At 39.8% G+C, this 19483-nt stretch overlaps 1 protein-coding gene across 4 annotated transcripts in view; it reads right to left on the bottom strand.

Annotated features, from left to right (window-relative positions):
• Positions 1-2774: 2774 nt before the first annotated feature.
• Positions 2775-19483, bottom strand: part of pacsin3 (protein kinase C and casein kinase substrate in neurons 3) — a 48362-nt gene continuing 31653 nt past the window's right edge. For all 4 annotated transcript variants that reach the window (XM_028582644.1, XM_028582668.1, XM_028582660.1 and 1 more), the window contains 4 exons: positions 17056-17176; positions 11097-11236; positions 9280-9449; positions 2775-4726 (listed from right to left, as the gene is read on the bottom strand). In XM_028582644.1, coding sequence (XP_028438445.1) covers positions 4611-4726; positions 9280-9449; positions 11097-11236; positions 17056-17176 — 547 coding nt within the window. In that variant the 3' untranslated portion in view covers positions 2775-4610. The remainder of the gene's footprint in view (positions 4727-9279; positions 9450-11096; positions 11237-17055; positions 17177-19483) is intronic.

Here is a 19483-nt window from a genome sequence, read left to right as displayed (position 1 = left end):
GAAATTGAAAATTTAAGTTTTGGTCAAAACTTGGAAAAAATAAAACCATGTATTTGAACTAAAAATAAGTGTACCAATTTTTCTTTCAGTTTGAATAAAATATAGATTCAATTCTGGAATTATTTTGAATAAATTATAAATTTTCATTTTTCACTTTTATATTTGTTTTCAGTTCCACATTTCATGTTTTCAGATTCAAAAGTTATTTTTTTACGGCTTCAAATCTTTTTTTACGGCTTCAAATCTTTTTTTTCGGTTTCAGATCTGTTTTTCACTTTCAGATATTTTTTTTTTCGGTTTGAGACTTTTGGCCCTGATTTGGCGTGGGGGCGTGGCTTCAACTCAGAGGGCGTGGTATTATGAGTGACAGCCTATCAAAGAAGGCAGAAGACTCCTCTGTCATGTTGACTTCAGGAAATGGTGTTACTGTGAGAACTATGACTGAATGCTTTCTATCCACTATATACATGTGATTTTTACTTAAACTGATGCCAGTGACAAAGTTCCATTTAAAAAAATGTTTTGGACAACAAATGGTACCAATTACATTATAAGAGCAGTAAACTGTGCCAGATTGTGCAGTTCAGCAGGAACAATGACTTCTCCCACTTCCATGTATGACTTATAGCACCACAGTATTCACTGGCACCAGCCCACAGGTAGGACATGTGAAAGATATTAGCATTTTTTAATAGATACTTTGCGACGTTATCCCCTCAGTGGCATTTTTTTTGTGATTAACACATAAAAGGAAAATAGGTGGACAGCTGGACAAAGCTGGCAATCAAGCATCGCTAGCACTAAAGTTAGCATTAACTAACGTTAGCTTCACACTAGCTGGTGTTTTTACACTAATTTCAGTGTCCAGCTCAAGTTTTTTTTACTTTAACGTGTATTGGTCTTTGTTAACCTCCGTTTGTCAGAATGACCATAACTTGACACTGGCTGCAGTGAAGAAGGTCTCCTTTTATAGAGTAGACAAATAAAACTTTACATTAATGCTCTGGCCTGATAAATTACGTTTTACACTATAACGTTACATGTAACAGCATGACAGTTATGCCTTAGAAAATATGCCAAGTGGGCAAACTTTGAAGGCTTCTACCACAGCCTAACTGATGTATCACAATACACTAACTTGTCTTTTTGTATTTGTATGTCTTACTGTCTGTTTTCTGGACGGTGTGTGTCCGTAATAAAAGCTTTGATTGATTGATTGATTAACAAAGCGGACCAGGACAAGTTATGTTGTTTAAACTAACCATGAAAAGGTAACACTAGCAATGTTAGTTATCTATAATGTTTTACATTTATAATGCTGTACGGCTGCAGGCAGCCACTGTCGAGTTATGGTCATTCTGACAAACAGAGGTTAACAAATACCACTACACGTTAAAGTCAAAAAACTTGAGCTGGACACTAAAATTGGTGTAAAAACACCAGCTAGTGTGAAGCTAACGTTAGTTAATGCTAACTTTTGTGCTAGCGATGCTTCATTTCCAGCTGTCCACCTATTTTCCCTTTATGTGTTAATGACAAAAAAAATGCCACTGCGGGGATAATGTCCCAAAGTATTTATTCAAAAAGGCTAATATCTTTCACATGTCTTACCTGTGGGCTGCGCCAGCAGGTTGCCTTGGCGGAGCGGACGCTATGCTGACTGACGAGTGAATACTGTGGTGCTACATTCAATGTCATACATGGAAGTGGGAGAAGTCATTGTTCCTGCCGAACTGCACAATCAGTTTATTGCTCTTATAATGTAATTGGTACCATGTGTTGTCCAATACAATTTTTTAAATGGAACTTTGTCACTTGCATCAGTTTATTAAGTAAACATCACATGTATATAGTGGATAGAAAGCATTCAGTCATAGTTCTCACACAGTACACCATTTCCTGAAGTCAACATGACAGAGGAGTCTTCTGCCTTCGTTGTTAGGCTGTCACTCATAATACCACGCCCCTCTGAGTTGAAGCCACGCCCCTACGCAAAATCAGGGCCAAAAGTCTGAAACCGAAAAAAATTATCTGAAAGTGAAAAACAGATCTGAAAACGAAAAAAAAAGATTTGAAACCGAAAAAAAAAAGATTTGAAGGCGTAAAAAAAATAAGTTTTGAATCTGAAAACATGAAATGTGGAACTGAAAACAAATATTAAAGTGAAAAATGAAAATTTATAATTTATTCAAAATAATTCCAGAATTTAATCTATATTTTATTCAAACTGAAAGAAAAATTGGTACAATTATTTTAAGTTTGAATACATGGTTTTATTTTTTCCAAGTTTTGACCAAAACTTAAATTTTCAATTTCAAGCTTTATTTTTTCAACTATATATATTTTTTTCAAATGAACAAAACATTTGGCCCTGATTTAGCTCCATATAAGTCCCTTTGGGCTTTTTCACTTTGTAACCCTATAAACGTGCACAAAAAAAGATAAGATAAAAAGACAAAAAGCATAATATGAGCACTTTAAAGTCAGATTATAGAATATTTTAGAGCACAGTTGTTAATCTGATGATTCCACCGTGCAAGTTTATTGCCGTTCCGAGCCGTAGAAGTGCTCCAACGGTGAGTAACGTAGCACTCTCTGTGGAAAAAACTGAATGGGTTAGGGCGTTCCCTAACCCTTCCAGAACAAATGGCGACTAAAATATTTCCTCCCAGTTACCATCTCTATAATGTTCTTACCTGTAATCTCTACAGATACTACATTAATTACCATTGCACAGTATGAAAGCGAGAGGATAAAAGAGTCTGTTAAACCTCCAACTGCAGAAAGTGCTTTATTGTTGCTTCCCACTTTATGTTCTGTACATGTTATAATTCTGGAAAGAAAGGGAAAGAACAAAAGCAGCAGCACAGAAGTATTAATCATCTCTATTATCGCTCAGATTATTATTCAGATTCATACGTGGGTTAGCTGAAGCGATGCTCAGCAGAGACAGAGGAGGCTCCCTCACACACTAACCGCAAACTTAAAACAAAAAACCTAAAACGCTGACACTTATTTCAGGTGTTTGAGGTGCGCATGCTTCATGATCACAGCACAGCGACAGAAAACTAGCAACACGCCACCTTCTGCAGGTTAAATGACCCAAATCTAAACAGTCGACCGTACTCTCCCCCGCCTGGAGTCTGCCCAACCATGAAGAATGATTGCTAAGTTAAAGAGAAGAATAAATTAGAAAGTACATAAGTCGACTGTAAAAATGCTACTCTTAAAAAAGAAACCGGTAGCAGTTTACACCGTCCATAGTCAAAATCAGTTGACTTAACACGAACATACAGCTATCACATAAAAAAAAAAGAAATCAATAAAAGGAAAGAAAGTTAATTCAGTGTTGCACCTAAAATAAAAAATAAAAACTACAAAGTAACCGAAGCATACCGTTGTGGAGCTAAATGATCCAATCAGAAGTTAAAAGGTTTTAAAGGTAACAGGACATTCTACTGGTTTCTACGTTTCTGGCCTCGCTGACTAAGGCACCGACAGTCTTTTGTTAGATTTATTATTATTATATTTCGATTTATCCAGCTGCAGTTCCTCTAACAACCACTAAATGCTGGATCAAAGACTGCACTGACTTCTACTGGAAATAAAAGTGCCCAATTATCTATTCAAATATTTGTTTCACCCCACAAGAAGTTGATTTTATTCAATGATGAGAATACTAAGGCTTTCGTAATAATAGTTTGACATTTTGGGAAACAAATTTCTTTCTTTCTTTCGCTCTCTCTCTGCCCAGAGTTACATGTGAAGATCAAAACCTCTATCATATCTCATAGAAGGCTACAGCCGGTTAGGTTAGCTTAGCATAACAACTGGAAACAGCTCACGTTAACGTTGTCTGTGCGAAAAAACAAAACCAATGGGACTTTTACCTCCAAAAGAAAGTCTGTAAAACTCCCGGTCGTTATGCTAAGCTAAGAGGCTGCTAGTCTTACCCTAATATGAGATATGAGAGTTGCATGCATCTTCTCATCCAACTATGCAAGAAAATGAATATGCCTATTTCCCAAAATGTCAAACAATTGTCTATAATAAAAAGAAGCCAAAAAAAAGAAGAAAAAAAAGTTGTGATTGATTGACAGATGTTTCAGCCAATCACAGCCAGCCGTCGTGGTTGCTCTCACTGCTGCATCGCCCAGGTTTTTGTCCTCTTTGATTAAATGTGGATTTTCTGACTAGTAACTGAAACTGATGGCAGCGAGCAGAAAACCAAAAATCCAGAGTTTCTGATCAAACGTCCCGTCAGAGAACTTGGATCCATGTTTCTCTACGGCGTCTGTTCGTGTTGGCCGGCCTCCGACAGACTTCTCTTCGCCCGTAGAGCTTCTTTCAAACAACAATGTCGTTGACCTCATGCTGAGTCGACAGCCTTTCACAACCAGTGGACTTTTCCCCACTTGGCTGAGTTCCAAAAAATGCAGCTCAAAACAACAACAACAAAAAAAAAAACTAAATAAAATCTAACTCAGTGACGAGTTCAAAAACGGTCTGGGTTCACGGTCTACATGTCAGCACTAATAGCTTTTGATTGGTCCTGGCATCTTGAGTGGAGTTGTACCGTTGGCTGGGTGACCAGCAGAGAGGGCGGGCCATCAGGATGCCACGGCCTGGACGTAGTTGGCGGGGTAGAGGCCCACTTTGCCGTTGCACAGCTGTCCTTTACACCAGCCCTGCTCATCTTCCTCACCCATCTTCAGCAGCTCCTCGCCTGGAGGGAAGATGGTGGCCACCAACGTTAAATCAAAGCAATGGTTTAAATTATTAAAACACTGGAAGTGAGAGGAAGCATTCATTTGTGATAAATACCTATGAAAACTATCCGTTATCTCTCTCTTCACCTTTATTTTGAACACACGCTTTAACCCATGTGTTGTCCTCGGGCCAATTTTGATCCCTTTTCAAATTGTCTACATCAAAAATATGGGTTTCTTTCAACCAAATTGCCCAAAAATAACACGGATAATTCCGTACACGAAACGGCCAGTAATTATGCATCAACATTTCGTCTGATCTTAACTAGTAGCTAAAATAATTCATTATTTCTTTTTAACAAAAAATGTAGGCAGAATTTAATATAAATTAGTTTTTTTGACCATGACTTCCAAAAAAAAAAAAAAAAAAAAAAAAAAAAAAAGTAAAACTAGCAGTGATAAGTTGGAATGAAGTTGGCTAAGAGGATGTAAACACAGAATTCGGTGATAATTTATACTTTATGCTTAATAAAACAGGCAAAACAGACCGGGTCTATTTTTTCCATGGTTGAAGACAACACAAGGGTTTAAAAGAAATTAATAAAAGAATAAACAGTAAAAAAATATTAAAAAAAATCAACATAACACACACTAGACCCGTTCGGAAAAGGTTTGGGGAAAAAGTCTAGGCTTGTCAAGTCCTACCCTCAGTCTTTAGACCGGTACACAAACCAAAAAGATAAAGTAGAACTAAACTGTCTCAGTTCATCAGTGACCTGGTCCTGGTTCAGGATAAGCTAGCTGAGCTCGGGTAAGCTTTTCCAAACTAAGGTCTCCCCCTCTGTGGTCCCATCAGCTTTCATTACCTCAGTGTCCCTCAGACACCCCCCCCCACCCCTCTAAAGACCTGAGAGTTTTAGCCTTTAGCCTCTTTCAGCTAAATGTTTATCGTTTTACAGCACAATATGGTTCATATACAGTACAGGCCAAAAGTTTGGACACCCTTTCTCATTCAATGAGTTTCTTTTTTCCCGTTTTTTTATTTTCATGACTATTTACATTGTAGATTCTCACTGAAGGCATCAAAACTATGAAGGAACACATATGGAATTATGTACTTAACAAAAAAGTGTGAAATAACTGAAAACATGTCTAATATTTTAGATTCTTCAAAGTAGCCACCCTTTGCTTTTTTATTAATAAGGGACAAAATTCCACTAATTAACCCTGACAAGGAACACCTGTGAAGTGAAAACCATTTCAGGTGACTACCTCATGAAGATCATTGAGAGAACACCAAGGGTTTGCAGAGTTACCAAAAAAAAGCAAAGGGTGGCTACTTTGAAGAATCTAAAATATAAGACATGTTTTCAGTTATTTCACACTTTTTTGTTAAATACATAATTCCATATGTGTTCATTCATAGTTTTGATGCCTTCAGTGAGAATCTACAATGTAAATAGTCATGAAAATAAAGAAACACATTGAATGAGAAGGTGTGTCCAAACTTTTGGCCTGTACTGTATGTTGTATGGAACTTTGCCAAAAGGCAGCTGTGTGGAGTATAGGAGAATATGGGAATAATAATCTTCCAAGCATCAGAAAAACACAGTACACACAGAGAAACGGTTGTCATAAAGATCTTTTGCTAAAAGAGCTCATTTGCTCTGAAAAGAAAAACAAATCTGCATATTTGACTGTTAATACTTTCATGTCTACATGGTGAATACTGTATGTCTGATGACACCGATTCATCAAACAACAAAGAAGAGTTGATGTGTGTGTTTTCACCAAACTTTCTTCCTTTTGAACACTTGTTTCTTTATTATATTAGCATTCAATTAGCGTTCTTGATATATCAACCATCCAGTGGATCAGGAAGAGAAAACCTCTCCGAGAAGGGTTTCTTTCCAACAAGAACACCTGTGTGAGTATTTAATAAAGCTTTAGTTTTTTCATTCCACACTAAAAGAGAAAACTAGAGCAGCAGATTGTTCCATCAAAATAAAAGCATTAACGCTCTGACTGTCGGTTCTGAAACACGTTATAAAATGATTTTTTTTTCCTCCAGAACCGACCAGATGATGTGAAGCTGCTCACGCTTCACATCTGTCACACATCATGCAGAGAGTTACAGCAGAAACACACAGTTCTCCGGTTATCAGCCACTTTACATTTGAAACGTTGCCAATAATGATACTTTTGAAGTCACAGAAAAAATAAATTGTCTATCTTAATTATGAAAAATGATATATCATTTAGAGATGAAGAGAAATACTTTGTGTTCAAAGAAGTGAAACTTCATTTGAAACTTAAAATAAAAATGATCCAATCCGATCGCAGAAATAAGACAGTTTCATGTCTTAATTATGAAATATATTTTCATAAGATGAGAACTTTTGTCTTGTGTTCAAAAAAGTCAAACTTGTTTCATGACAAGAAGTTTTTTTTTTTCTCCATTTCTTGTCACACTAAACACAGACGGCAGGCCAATGACGAATCAGCTTTCATGTCCAGCTTTTTCAAAAACTTTGTATTAATCCACTACAGCTGCAACGTTCAAAGTTTTACTTCAATTTTTTTTTTATATTTCGTTTACCAAAGATGAGACGTTTCTGTGACTCAGAATCATTAAAAGCCAGATCCATGAACTCGACCGGTCACAGCGCTGACTGACATGCAGAGGAAAGATGTAAACGCTGTCCCCAACCACATCATAGCTTTACTGCATCTGATCATCAGCACTCATGTCTGAAACAATGTGTTTGACATGAGTGTGTGCGTGTGTGCGTGTGTGTGTGTGCGTGTGTGTGTGTGTGTGTGTGTGTGTGTGTGTGTGTGTGTGTGTGTGTGTGTGTGTGTGTGTGTGTGCGTGCGTGCGTATGTGTCAAGACGAGAGGCATCACAGGTGAACAAAAAGAAATTAGAAAAAATTAAGAAGTATCTTTTCGGACATTTTCAGGCTCTAAAATATAAACTTATTTTTCTACTAGGGACGTAAACGCATTTATGTTCGTGAAGATGTAATTTAATGAACATCTGCAAATCAGTTGTTAAAGGAATATTCTGACGCAAAATGAACCTAGGGGTTGATAACACGTGTACCCAGTCGCCGGTTCTCTGGGACATGTTTTCATGCTAATTGAAAGCCCTACTTGAGCTCAGTTACTGGTTAGAAGGCGTTCGGGGTTCTACTGGTCATGACTGTTGTCCCAAGATGGCGCCTGCCTGTATACAAGTCCAGAACAAACCCGCCATTTTTAAATAGTTTAGCCAGCTGGGTTTTTCTTTTGAAACAAAATGTGTCTTCTGGCTGTGGCAACAACAACACACCTTCGACGTTCTGTGTGTGTGTGTGTGTGTGTGTGTGTGTGTGTGCTGCGTTAGGTCACGGCAGTTTACTGCGGCGCCGCTATGATGACCAGCCACGCGGAGGCCGAACTAAAATCTGTAATGGAAAACAGACACGAGTCGAGGTGAGTCGAGCAGGTACCATGTAAAAATGTATGGAAAAATGCCAAACGTTCTTGGTTTCCATGTAGGGACCCTCATTATGCCACCATTGAAGTGTGGTGCTATTTTGAGCCTTGTTAGTGGTATAGAAATAGTGATTTCTTTTTACTTTCCCAGGGCCCTGAATGCAAGTTTCAAGCTAGAGACACATTTGATTAGCATGAAAACAGATCCCAGAGAACGGTCGACTCGGTACACGTGTCATTCACCCCTAGGTTCGTTTTGCGCCGGAATTGTCCTTTAAGGTTGATAGATAAAAGGAATTCATTTTCGCATTTAACTCCAATAAATATCTTTGGGCCATCTTTAGGGGAAAACAAACTACTTAGTCAATGAGAAAAAGATGTTTTGACATTAAATGTTTCGGGTGTGGGGGTAGACACAATATAGTAACCCTTTAATAGATACTAAATTGACTTTTAAATGGCCTGTAATGTTTGCACTTGTTTTAAGAGGTATTGTAGTGAATTTTATTGCTGTATGTTTTTTATTTTAACTCAAGATCACAACTGAATCATCTCATTATGACTACGTAACATGTTTTCACCAGATCATAACTTTTAGTATAACGTTTTTGTGATAGTTTGAAGTTTTTTTATCTCTTTATCTTACCATATCAAATCCCTATCTTGTGATTAAGTTGTGATATTGAGATAATGGGCCTAGTCAATATCCTACTACAACCCTCGCTGCTTCTGTAAAACATCAAAGACACAGACTACTGTCTGTGAGTTCTTTTAGTACATTAAGTATATTTTGATGTCCGTACTTTTCGTCTTTTACTCAAGTATTGCATGTTGAACTTTTACTTGTAGCAGAGTATTTCTACTCAGTGGTATTGCTAGTTTTACTTAAGCAAAACATCTGAATACTTCTTCCATCACATTTTAGCAAGTTTTATCCTTCATGGTTTTTTAATGCAGCTAAAAAACTTTTCGCTTTGCACATTTAATGAAACGACAGAAGTCATAACACAGACGTCATAACACTAAAACCAAAAATCAAAAACCCCCGCTGTGATGCCTCCCCTTCTATAAGCATTAGTAAGTGTTAATACCTGCTTTAAAGCTGAGCTCATCGGCCTCCTGGCCCACGTAATCATAGAGCGCTCTGACTCGCACCGCCTCTACCTGATCCTCCTCGTCCTCCGCCTCCCCCACGCCGTTCTGCGCCAGCCCCTTCTTAGGAATCTCCTCGTCTGACCAGTCCGACGAATAATCTTTCACCCTGAGAGAGGAGTCACACAAAGTCAGGCAGACGCAAAGACACAGAGTCCGAAATTTCTGCCAAATGTTAGTTACGTTTCTATGACATAAAAATCATGTTGTTCCCGGTTTCACCAGCACCTGAATGCAGCATCACAAGTTAGAGAAACATACAATCATTGCTCAACACATGGTGCACTCAAAGCTCACACCTCCAGACTGAGGAACAGTTTTTATCTAAGAGCCATCACTGAAGTGAAGAAAATCAAACACTTCCCCACCTTTGTGTCATGAACTAGGCGTGCAATACTGTTTCCATGCTTTTAAAATGCTTATTCATGTATTTATTGATTGGGAGGACTGTGAATGAGTTTATGTTGTGAATGAGTATTTTTGTGTATATTTATTACTTTTATATTCAGGTAGGGCACAGCAAATGTCATTGTAAACAAGCTTGTGCAATGACTATAAAGTATATTCTATACACTCTTTTTAAGCACAACATATAATAAAAGTTAAATTAGTTTGGCTGCAGCATGGTTTTCTCAGGTTTTTAGTTCCTCGACCATCTCCCTGGGTTACCGTGCATCACGTGTACCCCTTTAAACTCAACGTGCCCCAACTGAGGTGTTGTAAATAAACTAAGAGAGGCTCTGTAGCGACGTCACACATCTCCTGGCAACCACAGCCGTTGTCATCACGGATGTCCCGCGGAGAAGCGAGTGTGTGAAAACGTCTGAGTGGTAGACGTTCAGGCACCACAGTGAGTTTATGGAACGACAGCGAGCTCACAGAGGAAGACCAGTCTTAGTCTGGAAACCAGGACAAAATAACCGACGAGCAGGAAGCTGCTAATGGCGGCACAGAAAGTCACAATAGATGTCATGGGATGAGATCTCGTCACACCTCCATTATTTCTATTTATTCTGAGTTTAATGTGATTGCTTCCTGCCACAATCGCAAAAGAAACCTGTTGTTTTCCAAGAACACACACATATGAACCGGTATGGCAGCTTTGCAGCGGGTTTAGGTTGCCCCCCCCCCCCCCGCCCCCGAGACAACCAGTCCAGTGGCCCCCCCCCAGGTTATTTGAGACTCCTACTCCCATTCTTCCAGTCTTTAAAATTCAAAATGTGGATGTTTTCTAAGACTTTTTAGAGATTTGCTACAGTTGAAGGACGGTGTGTTCATGGAGCACCGCCAGCAGCAGCGTGATGGGATTAGATGAAGAAGTAGAGCCGATGACTTCCTGTCAAATATCTTTTGCTTTTGAGAAAACGTACTGCTGGGATGTGAGTTTGTACGGAGGCTAAATCCAGTAACAAAGTCTCTAACACACAACACACCCACACCTTTCTAGCTGCTAATTAGAGTGCATTATGTACAGGATGTAACTCCTCAGGGTGACGACAAACAAACTAAACTACATGCTCTATATGCTAAACCCTGCCTCTATATCCGTCTGTAACACACACACAGACTCAAACCCACATGTATATATTGTACATCTGTGTGTGTGTATGTACACTGGGAAAGGGTGATACAGCTCAGGTTTATACTTCACGGCTTACTCCGATAAACAGAGCAAATAAAACTAGGTGTTGGATCGAATCCAATAATGAAATAATGAGGGTTATAGTCTGCGGCGGACGTGGAGATGTCCTCCTACCGGCTGTCCAGGGTGATGGGACTCGGCGGGACCTCAGTTCCACCCGAGGAGACGATGTTGGTGAGGGTGACCACGCTGTCCTCAGACTGTCCGCCTCGCTCCTTCCTGCTGATGGAGCGACTCGCCTCCGGAGACCACTCCTACACACACAATAAAATGAAACATTGCTCAATTGAATACTCTCAGGGATTTTGCTGCTGTTCAGCTGTGTAGTTTTGTTTTAAAATTTTGACCCGTGGCCGGGTTGGCTCAGTGGGTAGAGCAGGCGCACATATACTGAGAGGTTTATGCCTCGACGCAGAGGTCCAGGGTTTGAATCCGACCTATGACGATTTCCTGTATGTCTTCCCCCTCTCTCTCCCTTTACTCACCTAGCTGTCCTATCAATTAATTACAATAGGCCATATACATTTTTTAACTGCATGTACAGACAGATGCAGCGTGATTGCATATAAAGTGAATGGAAAGACACGACTGCGCGAGTTGAACAAGTTACTACATAAACGTACAGAGACAAGAGAAGAGTTAAACACTGTCGATTGATAAATATCGTGATATGTTACAGCTAGTAGCCAGTTGTAGTTGGTTTAGTTTAATTTATATTCCATTCAGAGGATTTATAATCATATTGTACACTGCAACATTTTCTAATATAGAAGAAAATAATCGGATATACATTAAGCTTATTATTGAAAAATGATAAATTAAAATTACAATGACAACAAAACAAAAACACCTGCTGTGACAAAATATGTTGCAAATACAATAAGAATATTTATTTATTTATTTATTTGATAGGGGTAGAGCAATGAATGATTAATGAACATCCGTCAGTATAAAATAGAATGCCGGAGTTAGCAAAAAAGTGAATTTGCATCCACGTGTTTTTCTGTCTTATTGGCCATTTAATGATCACTCCTGTCCTGTGGTAGATAATCAATGGAGTCTGATTGGATCACAGCCAAACAAAAACAAAAACAAAAACAAAAACAAAAACAAAAACAAAACAAACACACACACACACACACACACACACACACACACACACACACACACAGACTTTGGCCATAATAACAGGCTGCTGACACAAGTAGGTGGCTGGGATACAGTTACTGTTATTTACAGTCTCAGTGGAACACAGAACAACCTCCAAGCTATCAGCACTACAGGAGGTTTGCGCTTATATGTGTGTGGGTGTGTGTGTGTACCAAATGGCCTCACAAGCATAAAATGACACCACACACAAAGAGGAGACAAAGTGAGGTCATTTTACTGCTCCTCTCTCTTTAAAAGCCTTACATTTTGAAGGTATAAGTATGCAGCAGAGGAGTTCAGGTTGGAGTTATGAATGAATGTAGTTAACAGAAAGTACAGAAGTACAGAAAGACAAGTGTATGTGTTGGGACAATGGCTCTCTGTTTGCGTGTGAGCAGCGCTGTGGGAATGCCAGGAGATTCCTCAGAGAACAGAAGAGACTCATTTCTTTCTGCCAACATCTCCCCCTTTCTTTCTCTACTCTTATTTTTCAATTTTGGAAAACCTGTGGAAGCTAAATAGTTATGAATGTTGACAAATACAGTACATTAATGAACACTAAAAAACATTTCCTTATAACTGCTTGCAAACTACATAATAGTGTGTTAAAAGGGGAAAACTGAGGAGTAGGGTTACCAGTTACTGATTCTAAGATTCATTAAGAAACTTTTCAAATCAGCTTATAGATTACTGAAGGCAAAGATCAGACTGACACACACACACACACACACACACACACACACACACACACACACACACACACACACACACACACACACACACACACACACACACACACACACACACACACACACACACACACACACACACACACACACACACACACACACACACACACACACACACACACACACACACACACACAGGTCAATGTACACGTGTGCTTACAATGTGGCCAATCAGACCGAGTGATATGGCATAATGCAACCACCACATTAAAACACTTTGAAGCTGGGGAAAGTCCATATAACATTTCAATAACAATTTCCTGCAGCCCTGAATCGGCTAATGTTACTCAAGAAAAAACAAGTGTAAAACAGCACATGACACACCAAAGACCAAGTCCAAAATCTTGGCGTTCTAATAGACTCCGATCTCCCTTGCACCAGCCTTATCGAAGCAATTACTAAAACAGCATTCTATCATCTTAAAATATAGCCAGAATCAAGGGTTTTAGCAAGAAGTATGGGTTTGGATGTCCAAACATGACCGAGAGAAGCTCATCCATGCTTATATTTCCAGTAGGGTGGACTACTTTCTCTTAACTGGTCTCCTCAAAGAAACCATTAGCAGCTACAGCTCGTTTAGAATTCTGCTGCTAGAATTTTAACCAGGAAAAACCGAGCACATTACTCCACTTCTGAGGTCTTTGCACTGGCTCACAGTTAGCTGGCTGTGACTCCGAGGTAGAGAGGGTCGGCCCTCAACCACAAGGTTGGCGGTTCCACAAGAGACTGAACCTGAAGTTCCTCCCCGGACGCTATGTGGCTGTCCGCTGCTCCTAATGCTTAGGATGGCATGGCTCAGAATTTCACTACATTGTACTGTACGATTGTGTGTGACCAATAATAAAAGTTTCTTCTGGTTAAATAAACTATATTAAAGTGCTGCTACTAATCTATAAATCACTCAGTGGTTTGCGCCCAGAGAATGTATGTGATAAGCTAAAAGAATACAAACCAAGTAGGGCTCTTAGAGCCATGGACTCAGGTCAACAAGTACAGCTGTGATGACCAACTCTGTGGGTGTCTCTTTGGTATTTTCCATGGATGTATTATAAGACCTGGATACAACATTCACGGCGAAGCCTCGTTCATTTCTATTCCTATTCAACAAAAAAGCTAAGTTTCCTTCCGTCCGGCCCACTTTTCAAATATAAAAAGTCCATGGATTTAAAAATTCAGAATAAAAAAAGAGTCATAACCGTGACCGTCCCCGTTTGCAGTTTGAGGTTTCCTAGCAGCAGTTTTATGTCTCTTTTACAAAGGTGGCCTGTGGGGAAAATCCTCGTTGCATTACCGCCAGTGGCCACTGGACAAAATCAGCGGAAAGGCCGAGAGCTGTTCGCGGGGGCCTGGTATTTTCCCAGTCAGCTGTTTAGGAGGCAGTCCGAGTGGCGGAGGTGTGGCAGGAGGATGAGCCACACTGGAATCCACTCCTCCTGATTCCTACAGAAGAGGGCTGGATATGCAGTTCTCTCTCTCTGTCCTCACAGCCAGCAAGGACTGGTTTTGGTTTGTTTGCCCTTTGAGTTCTATTAGCTTTGCTTTCCACAAAATCCCCTACACCCACTAAAACACTGATTAAACTGAAATACACGTTTAGTTAATAGTTAATTGAATCCGTAATTATGTGTGGTGTCCATTTTTTGTCATACATTTGAGCTGGTTCAGGACAACAGCCAAGAGTCTAAACTAGTGCTGTCAGTTAAACACAGTTTTTTTTCACATGCTGTTGCAACAACGTTAGAAAAACTACAACACCACACCGGATCTAGCTAGACCGGAAACACAACAACAGGCACGCTGCACACACTTGTTTGAGCTTGTGAGCCGGCCAAAGAGCAGGATGCTAACGTTACGTTTTGAGTGGATGGCGAGCGCGAGACGCCAAAATGGATGCCAATAAGATTCTGAATGGAAAGTTTACTTTTAAAAAGTTGTCAAATGGTTCCTTTGACAAGAGCAAAGTGATCTGTGCGTTTTGTCGTTGTGAACTGAGCTGTCATCGCAGCACGTCCAGTCTGAAATACCACTCGATGGCCGAGCACACAGCTGATGGCCGAGCACACAGCTGATGGCCGAGCACACAGCTGATGGCCGAGCACACAGCTGATGGCCGAGCACACAGCTGATGGCCGAGCACACAGCTGATGGCCGAGCACACAGCTGATGGCCGAGCACACAGCTGATGGCCGAGCACACAGCTGATGGCCGAGCACACAGCTGATGCCAATTCTCCGCCCCCTCGTCAAAGCCAGGCGGCAAAAGCACAAAGCAAGCCGATCCACTTTTCCATGTTGATGAGAGCATTAAAATGAAAAAAATAAATAAATAAATAATTGGACAAAAAAAAATCAAGGGACATTTAGAATAGATAAAAATGTGCGATTAATTGCGAGTTAACTATGATATTAATGCGATTAATCGCGATTAAATATTTTAATCGTTTGACAGCACTAGTCTAAACTAAACATGGTGAAGCAGCATTTGGCTGTTATGCCGCATGCATATAGAACAAAGAAAAACTTACATGTGAGCCAAATGTAGCAAATGAAATGAAAAAAAGTTAAAAACATTTGTCTTTCCATGCGCCTATGATTGAGCTCTAAAACTTGCACTCTATTCCTACTACACTTTAAATTCTGAAAGTACATCTCTAGTTTGCACACTGTTTTTATGTACTTTGTTTTTTATTTTTATTTTACCATCTTTTAATAATATTACTCTTATTTTATGTACTTCTTTGTAAGCATAAATGAACAACACTGCAGGCTCTGAACTGACAGAATTTTGTTCAGCATCGTGCGACCACTTGACAGGCTTAGTTTGAACATGGCCAAAGTAATCTTTACTCACACACATTACATGCTGAGAACAGACAAAATGGATTTGAAAACTGAAATCTGAAACCTTCAAACAGACTTTCTGGGGGTCCAGCTGCTGCATTTTTGAGTGTTATATGTCAACTCTTTTGTATGATTCGAAATTGAAAAGGATCCAGGTGTGGACAGCGCACACACGCACACACACAGTCAGTGTGGCGCTGCCAAAGTTAAAGTGGAGGGCAGGAATCCTGATGATTGTATCTCTATTATGACTTGACAATTAAGTCTGCAGACAGAAAATAGGACAATACAACGATTCAGTCATTGTGAATCAGAAACAAAGAGTGAAGAGGGTGTGGTAAAAACCTGTGTGTAACTTACAATCTGTTATTTCATCCTCAGGCGGAATTCACAAAACCTCTCAGGAAATAAAAAAACTGAGACTTTCTTCCAGTTTTTACTTTGGGATTAAAAGGGCTTCTTGAAAGCAAAAGTAACCCCAATAGATTTGAAGTATTCGCTTAAAACTGTGCTAAAGGTATATTTGAAATTGTTTTCTTAGCTTAGCATAACGTAGCCTGGCTCTGTCGAGATGTACATACAAGAATAAGATGTTTTTTACGCTTTAGTTACGTAAGATGTTTTACGCTTTAGTTACGTACAGATTAAACAAATGAGATATAACATGTCAGTTATTGAGCTTTACTGGAGTTGGAAGGCTGATTTTGTGGCAAGTAATTTACGCAAGTGCGGCTTCATATTTAACCTAATGTGCAGATATGAGAGTGGTTTAATCAAAAGCAAACCAGCGTCTATCTCAAAATGTAGAACTGTTCCTTTAAAGTCTGTGAAGAAACAGTCATTTGTACTTCTGTTTTGTCTTATCTGTAAATATTTGTTTGTCCTCGGTGGCCTGCAGGTCTGCAGAACTGTAGTAAAATCTGTAGATTTCCACAAACATCTACATGAAATATATCTGCGTGTGTGTGTTCAGACATTCCTGACCCCACTCAGAGGTCTCAGTCACACAACAAGGCTTTCACTGGTAGCCTGTTTAATATTCAGTTGGTCTCTCGGACACACACACAACGATAGTTAGTACTGTGCAGTACTAGATGTTTGAAGAAAAACTAAATCAATGAATGAAGTTGTATGAATAATCCCAAGAGTGAATTAAAGAGTGTGTGTGAGTGTGAGAGTGTGTGTGTGAGTGAGTGTATGCGTGTGAGTGTGAGTGTGTGTGTGTGTGTGTGTGTGTGTGTGTGTGTGTGTGTGTGAGTGTGAGTGTGAGTGTGTGTGTGTGTGTGTGTGTGTGTGTGTGTGAGTGTGTGTGAGTGTGTGTGCGTGTCTCCACACCTCAAACTGTGGCCAGTTCATGCTCATGCCCGGTCCGTGGGTGTTCCTCCACCATCTGAGATCTTCGGTGTCATTGGCTGCTTGGATGGTCTGACCCAGGTCTCGGTGCAGGCCTTTGAACCTATTGGGCAAAGGGACTGTCAATCATCACATCTACTGTAACCCCTCCTCCTCCTCCTCCTCCTCCTCATTTAGTTCTGTCAATAGAGATTTTAAATTCAAGTTTAACATTCTTTTGTCGGACTTGGTGTCCTATAAAGTTTGTCATGATGATTTTTTCTAATCACTCTTGTTTAAATTAGGAATCAACTAGTTCTTTCATGTAGATCTTTTAAATAACTTTTTTGGGGTCTTAAGCGCAGTTCAGACCAAAGATTCACGACGAGACAAAACCGTTTTATAACGAAAAGTTGCAGCGGTCTGAACCAGCTCGATTCAAGGCAGCTGATGGCCAGTGGCTGGTTTTACAGCGTGTGGGACATCACTTGTTTCGACAGCCAATCAACTCACAGCGAAGTCAGCTGGTCAAGTCCGTTACAAACTCTCACCTGATCGAAATTGGCATAGTTTTGGGTGGAGGCTCAGCGAATGTGAGCAAGACTGAAGAGAGGGAGCGGTGTTAGACCAAAGCAGTAAATCAGATTTTGGCGGTTTCATCACTACATATATATATATATATATATATAGTCTCGACTGAACTGGGCTTTAAAAATTCAATGGGTCACATTTTAATTTCCCTGATGAATTATCAGATAATGCAACAATGTGAAAGGGTTCGCTCACCGTGATGAAGATACAAAGAATAATCACCTGAATCGGCAGCTTCCCTCGGCTTTATGGAGATTTATAGTTTCAGCTTTTGTTTATCTGACTGGTTGCAACTTAATTGTTCTGGTTCACCCTCATTGCTCTCATAGCGTCAAAAACGCTCCAAACACACACCGTACACAATACCTGCATGAGCAAAGGGTCTGGCTACTCCACACTGCATTTGGGGATGGGAGGGAAAACGTGCTCTGGTTTAATGGCATTTCTATAAACCAATCAGAATCGTCATGGGTGGTGTTAAACTCTACACAGAGCCGCTGCGAAATAGTCGTACATTGGACAGATAGTCTAGCTAGCGGTCTCAATTCACCATTCAGCGATATGAGAAGCAGTCAACAGTAGTACTCAGAAATCCACCAAATTTGAAATTCCAACACAAAGAAAGCGGAAGGAAACGGAAAATACATGCATCTGGTGGAATTTCCTGCAGCACCGGAGCAATCCCGGAAGTGGAACACGAAGGCTATAGACTAGCAAATACCAGACACAGTTATAGACGAGCTTGTGAACAAACTGTAGTGTCGTATTAAGCAGCTTAAGTGACAGATATTTCCCTGAGGAGTTGGTAGAGAGCAAAAAAAAAGATAAAAGATCATTTTTTGGGGCAATTTCAGCCTTTATTTTTACAGGACAGCGGAAGACATGAAAGGGGAGAGAGAGGGGGGGAATGACATCCAGCAAAGGGCCGCAGGTCAGAGTCGAACCCGGACCCGCTGTGATGAGGAGTAAACCTCTATATATAGGGGCGCTCGCTCTACCAAATGAGCTTTCCGGGCGCCCATCAGGTGCACTGTTGACAGTGTAAATAGGAAAACTGTTTGCCAACAAGTTTATCAAGGTGACAAAATGTCAGTGTTGCGTTTACTACTTTCCTCTGCCCCTAAGTGGCCAAAAAACACAGATGGTATCTAAAAATTACTGACAGAGCCACTAGTAGAGAACAGTTCAGCCTTTGGTTATCTCATCAACGTGACTGCTGTGTTATTTAGTTAAAAGCTGCATTCATTGATTTTTTGGTCACTTTGTGGCAGCAGAACAAGCTGTAAACAACATTGACATATTATCCTCTTTTGGAGAGGTGTATGGTTGTATTGAACGCATTTCATTTACACATTAGACTGACATGGAGCAACATTAGCATTATTGTGAAGTCACGTTTGTGTTCACTTGAGGAATGTGATGATGAAGTCCAATATTCTCAATGGTATCCATTAACTTCTAAGGGACACAGCTCTTTCTATAGCTATTAAATGCTCCACTACAGTATGTTCCCCAACTAATTTAAAGCTGATTTTCCCTGTCTTATATGATAGTAAACTGAATGTAATTGAGTTTTGGATTGTTGGTTTGACAAAACAAGACATTTGATGACTTCATCTCAGACCTTACATAAATTGTTGGGCACTTTATTCACTATTTTCCGTCATATTATAGGCTAAACGATTAAATCGAGAAAATTATAGTGTGATTAATTAGTTGCAGCCCTTATTTACACATCAGCAGACACAGAGCAAAATTAACATTAATTTGTTTCTGTCCATCTGACGAATGGGAGTTCAATGTTCATTCTACTTTTAGCTTTAGCTCAGCAGTTTTGGTC

The sequence above is a fragment of the Perca flavescens genome, chromosome 1, assembly GCF_004354835.1.
Source record: "Perca flavescens isolate YP-PL-M2 chromosome 1, PFLA_1.0, whole genome shotgun sequence".
Classification (NCBI taxonomy): Eukaryota; Metazoa; Chordata; class Actinopteri; order Perciformes; family Percidae; genus Perca; species Perca flavescens.
The sequence above is the reverse complement of the archived record's forward strand: the minus strand, read 5'-3'. Positions and strand labels throughout refer to the sequence as shown.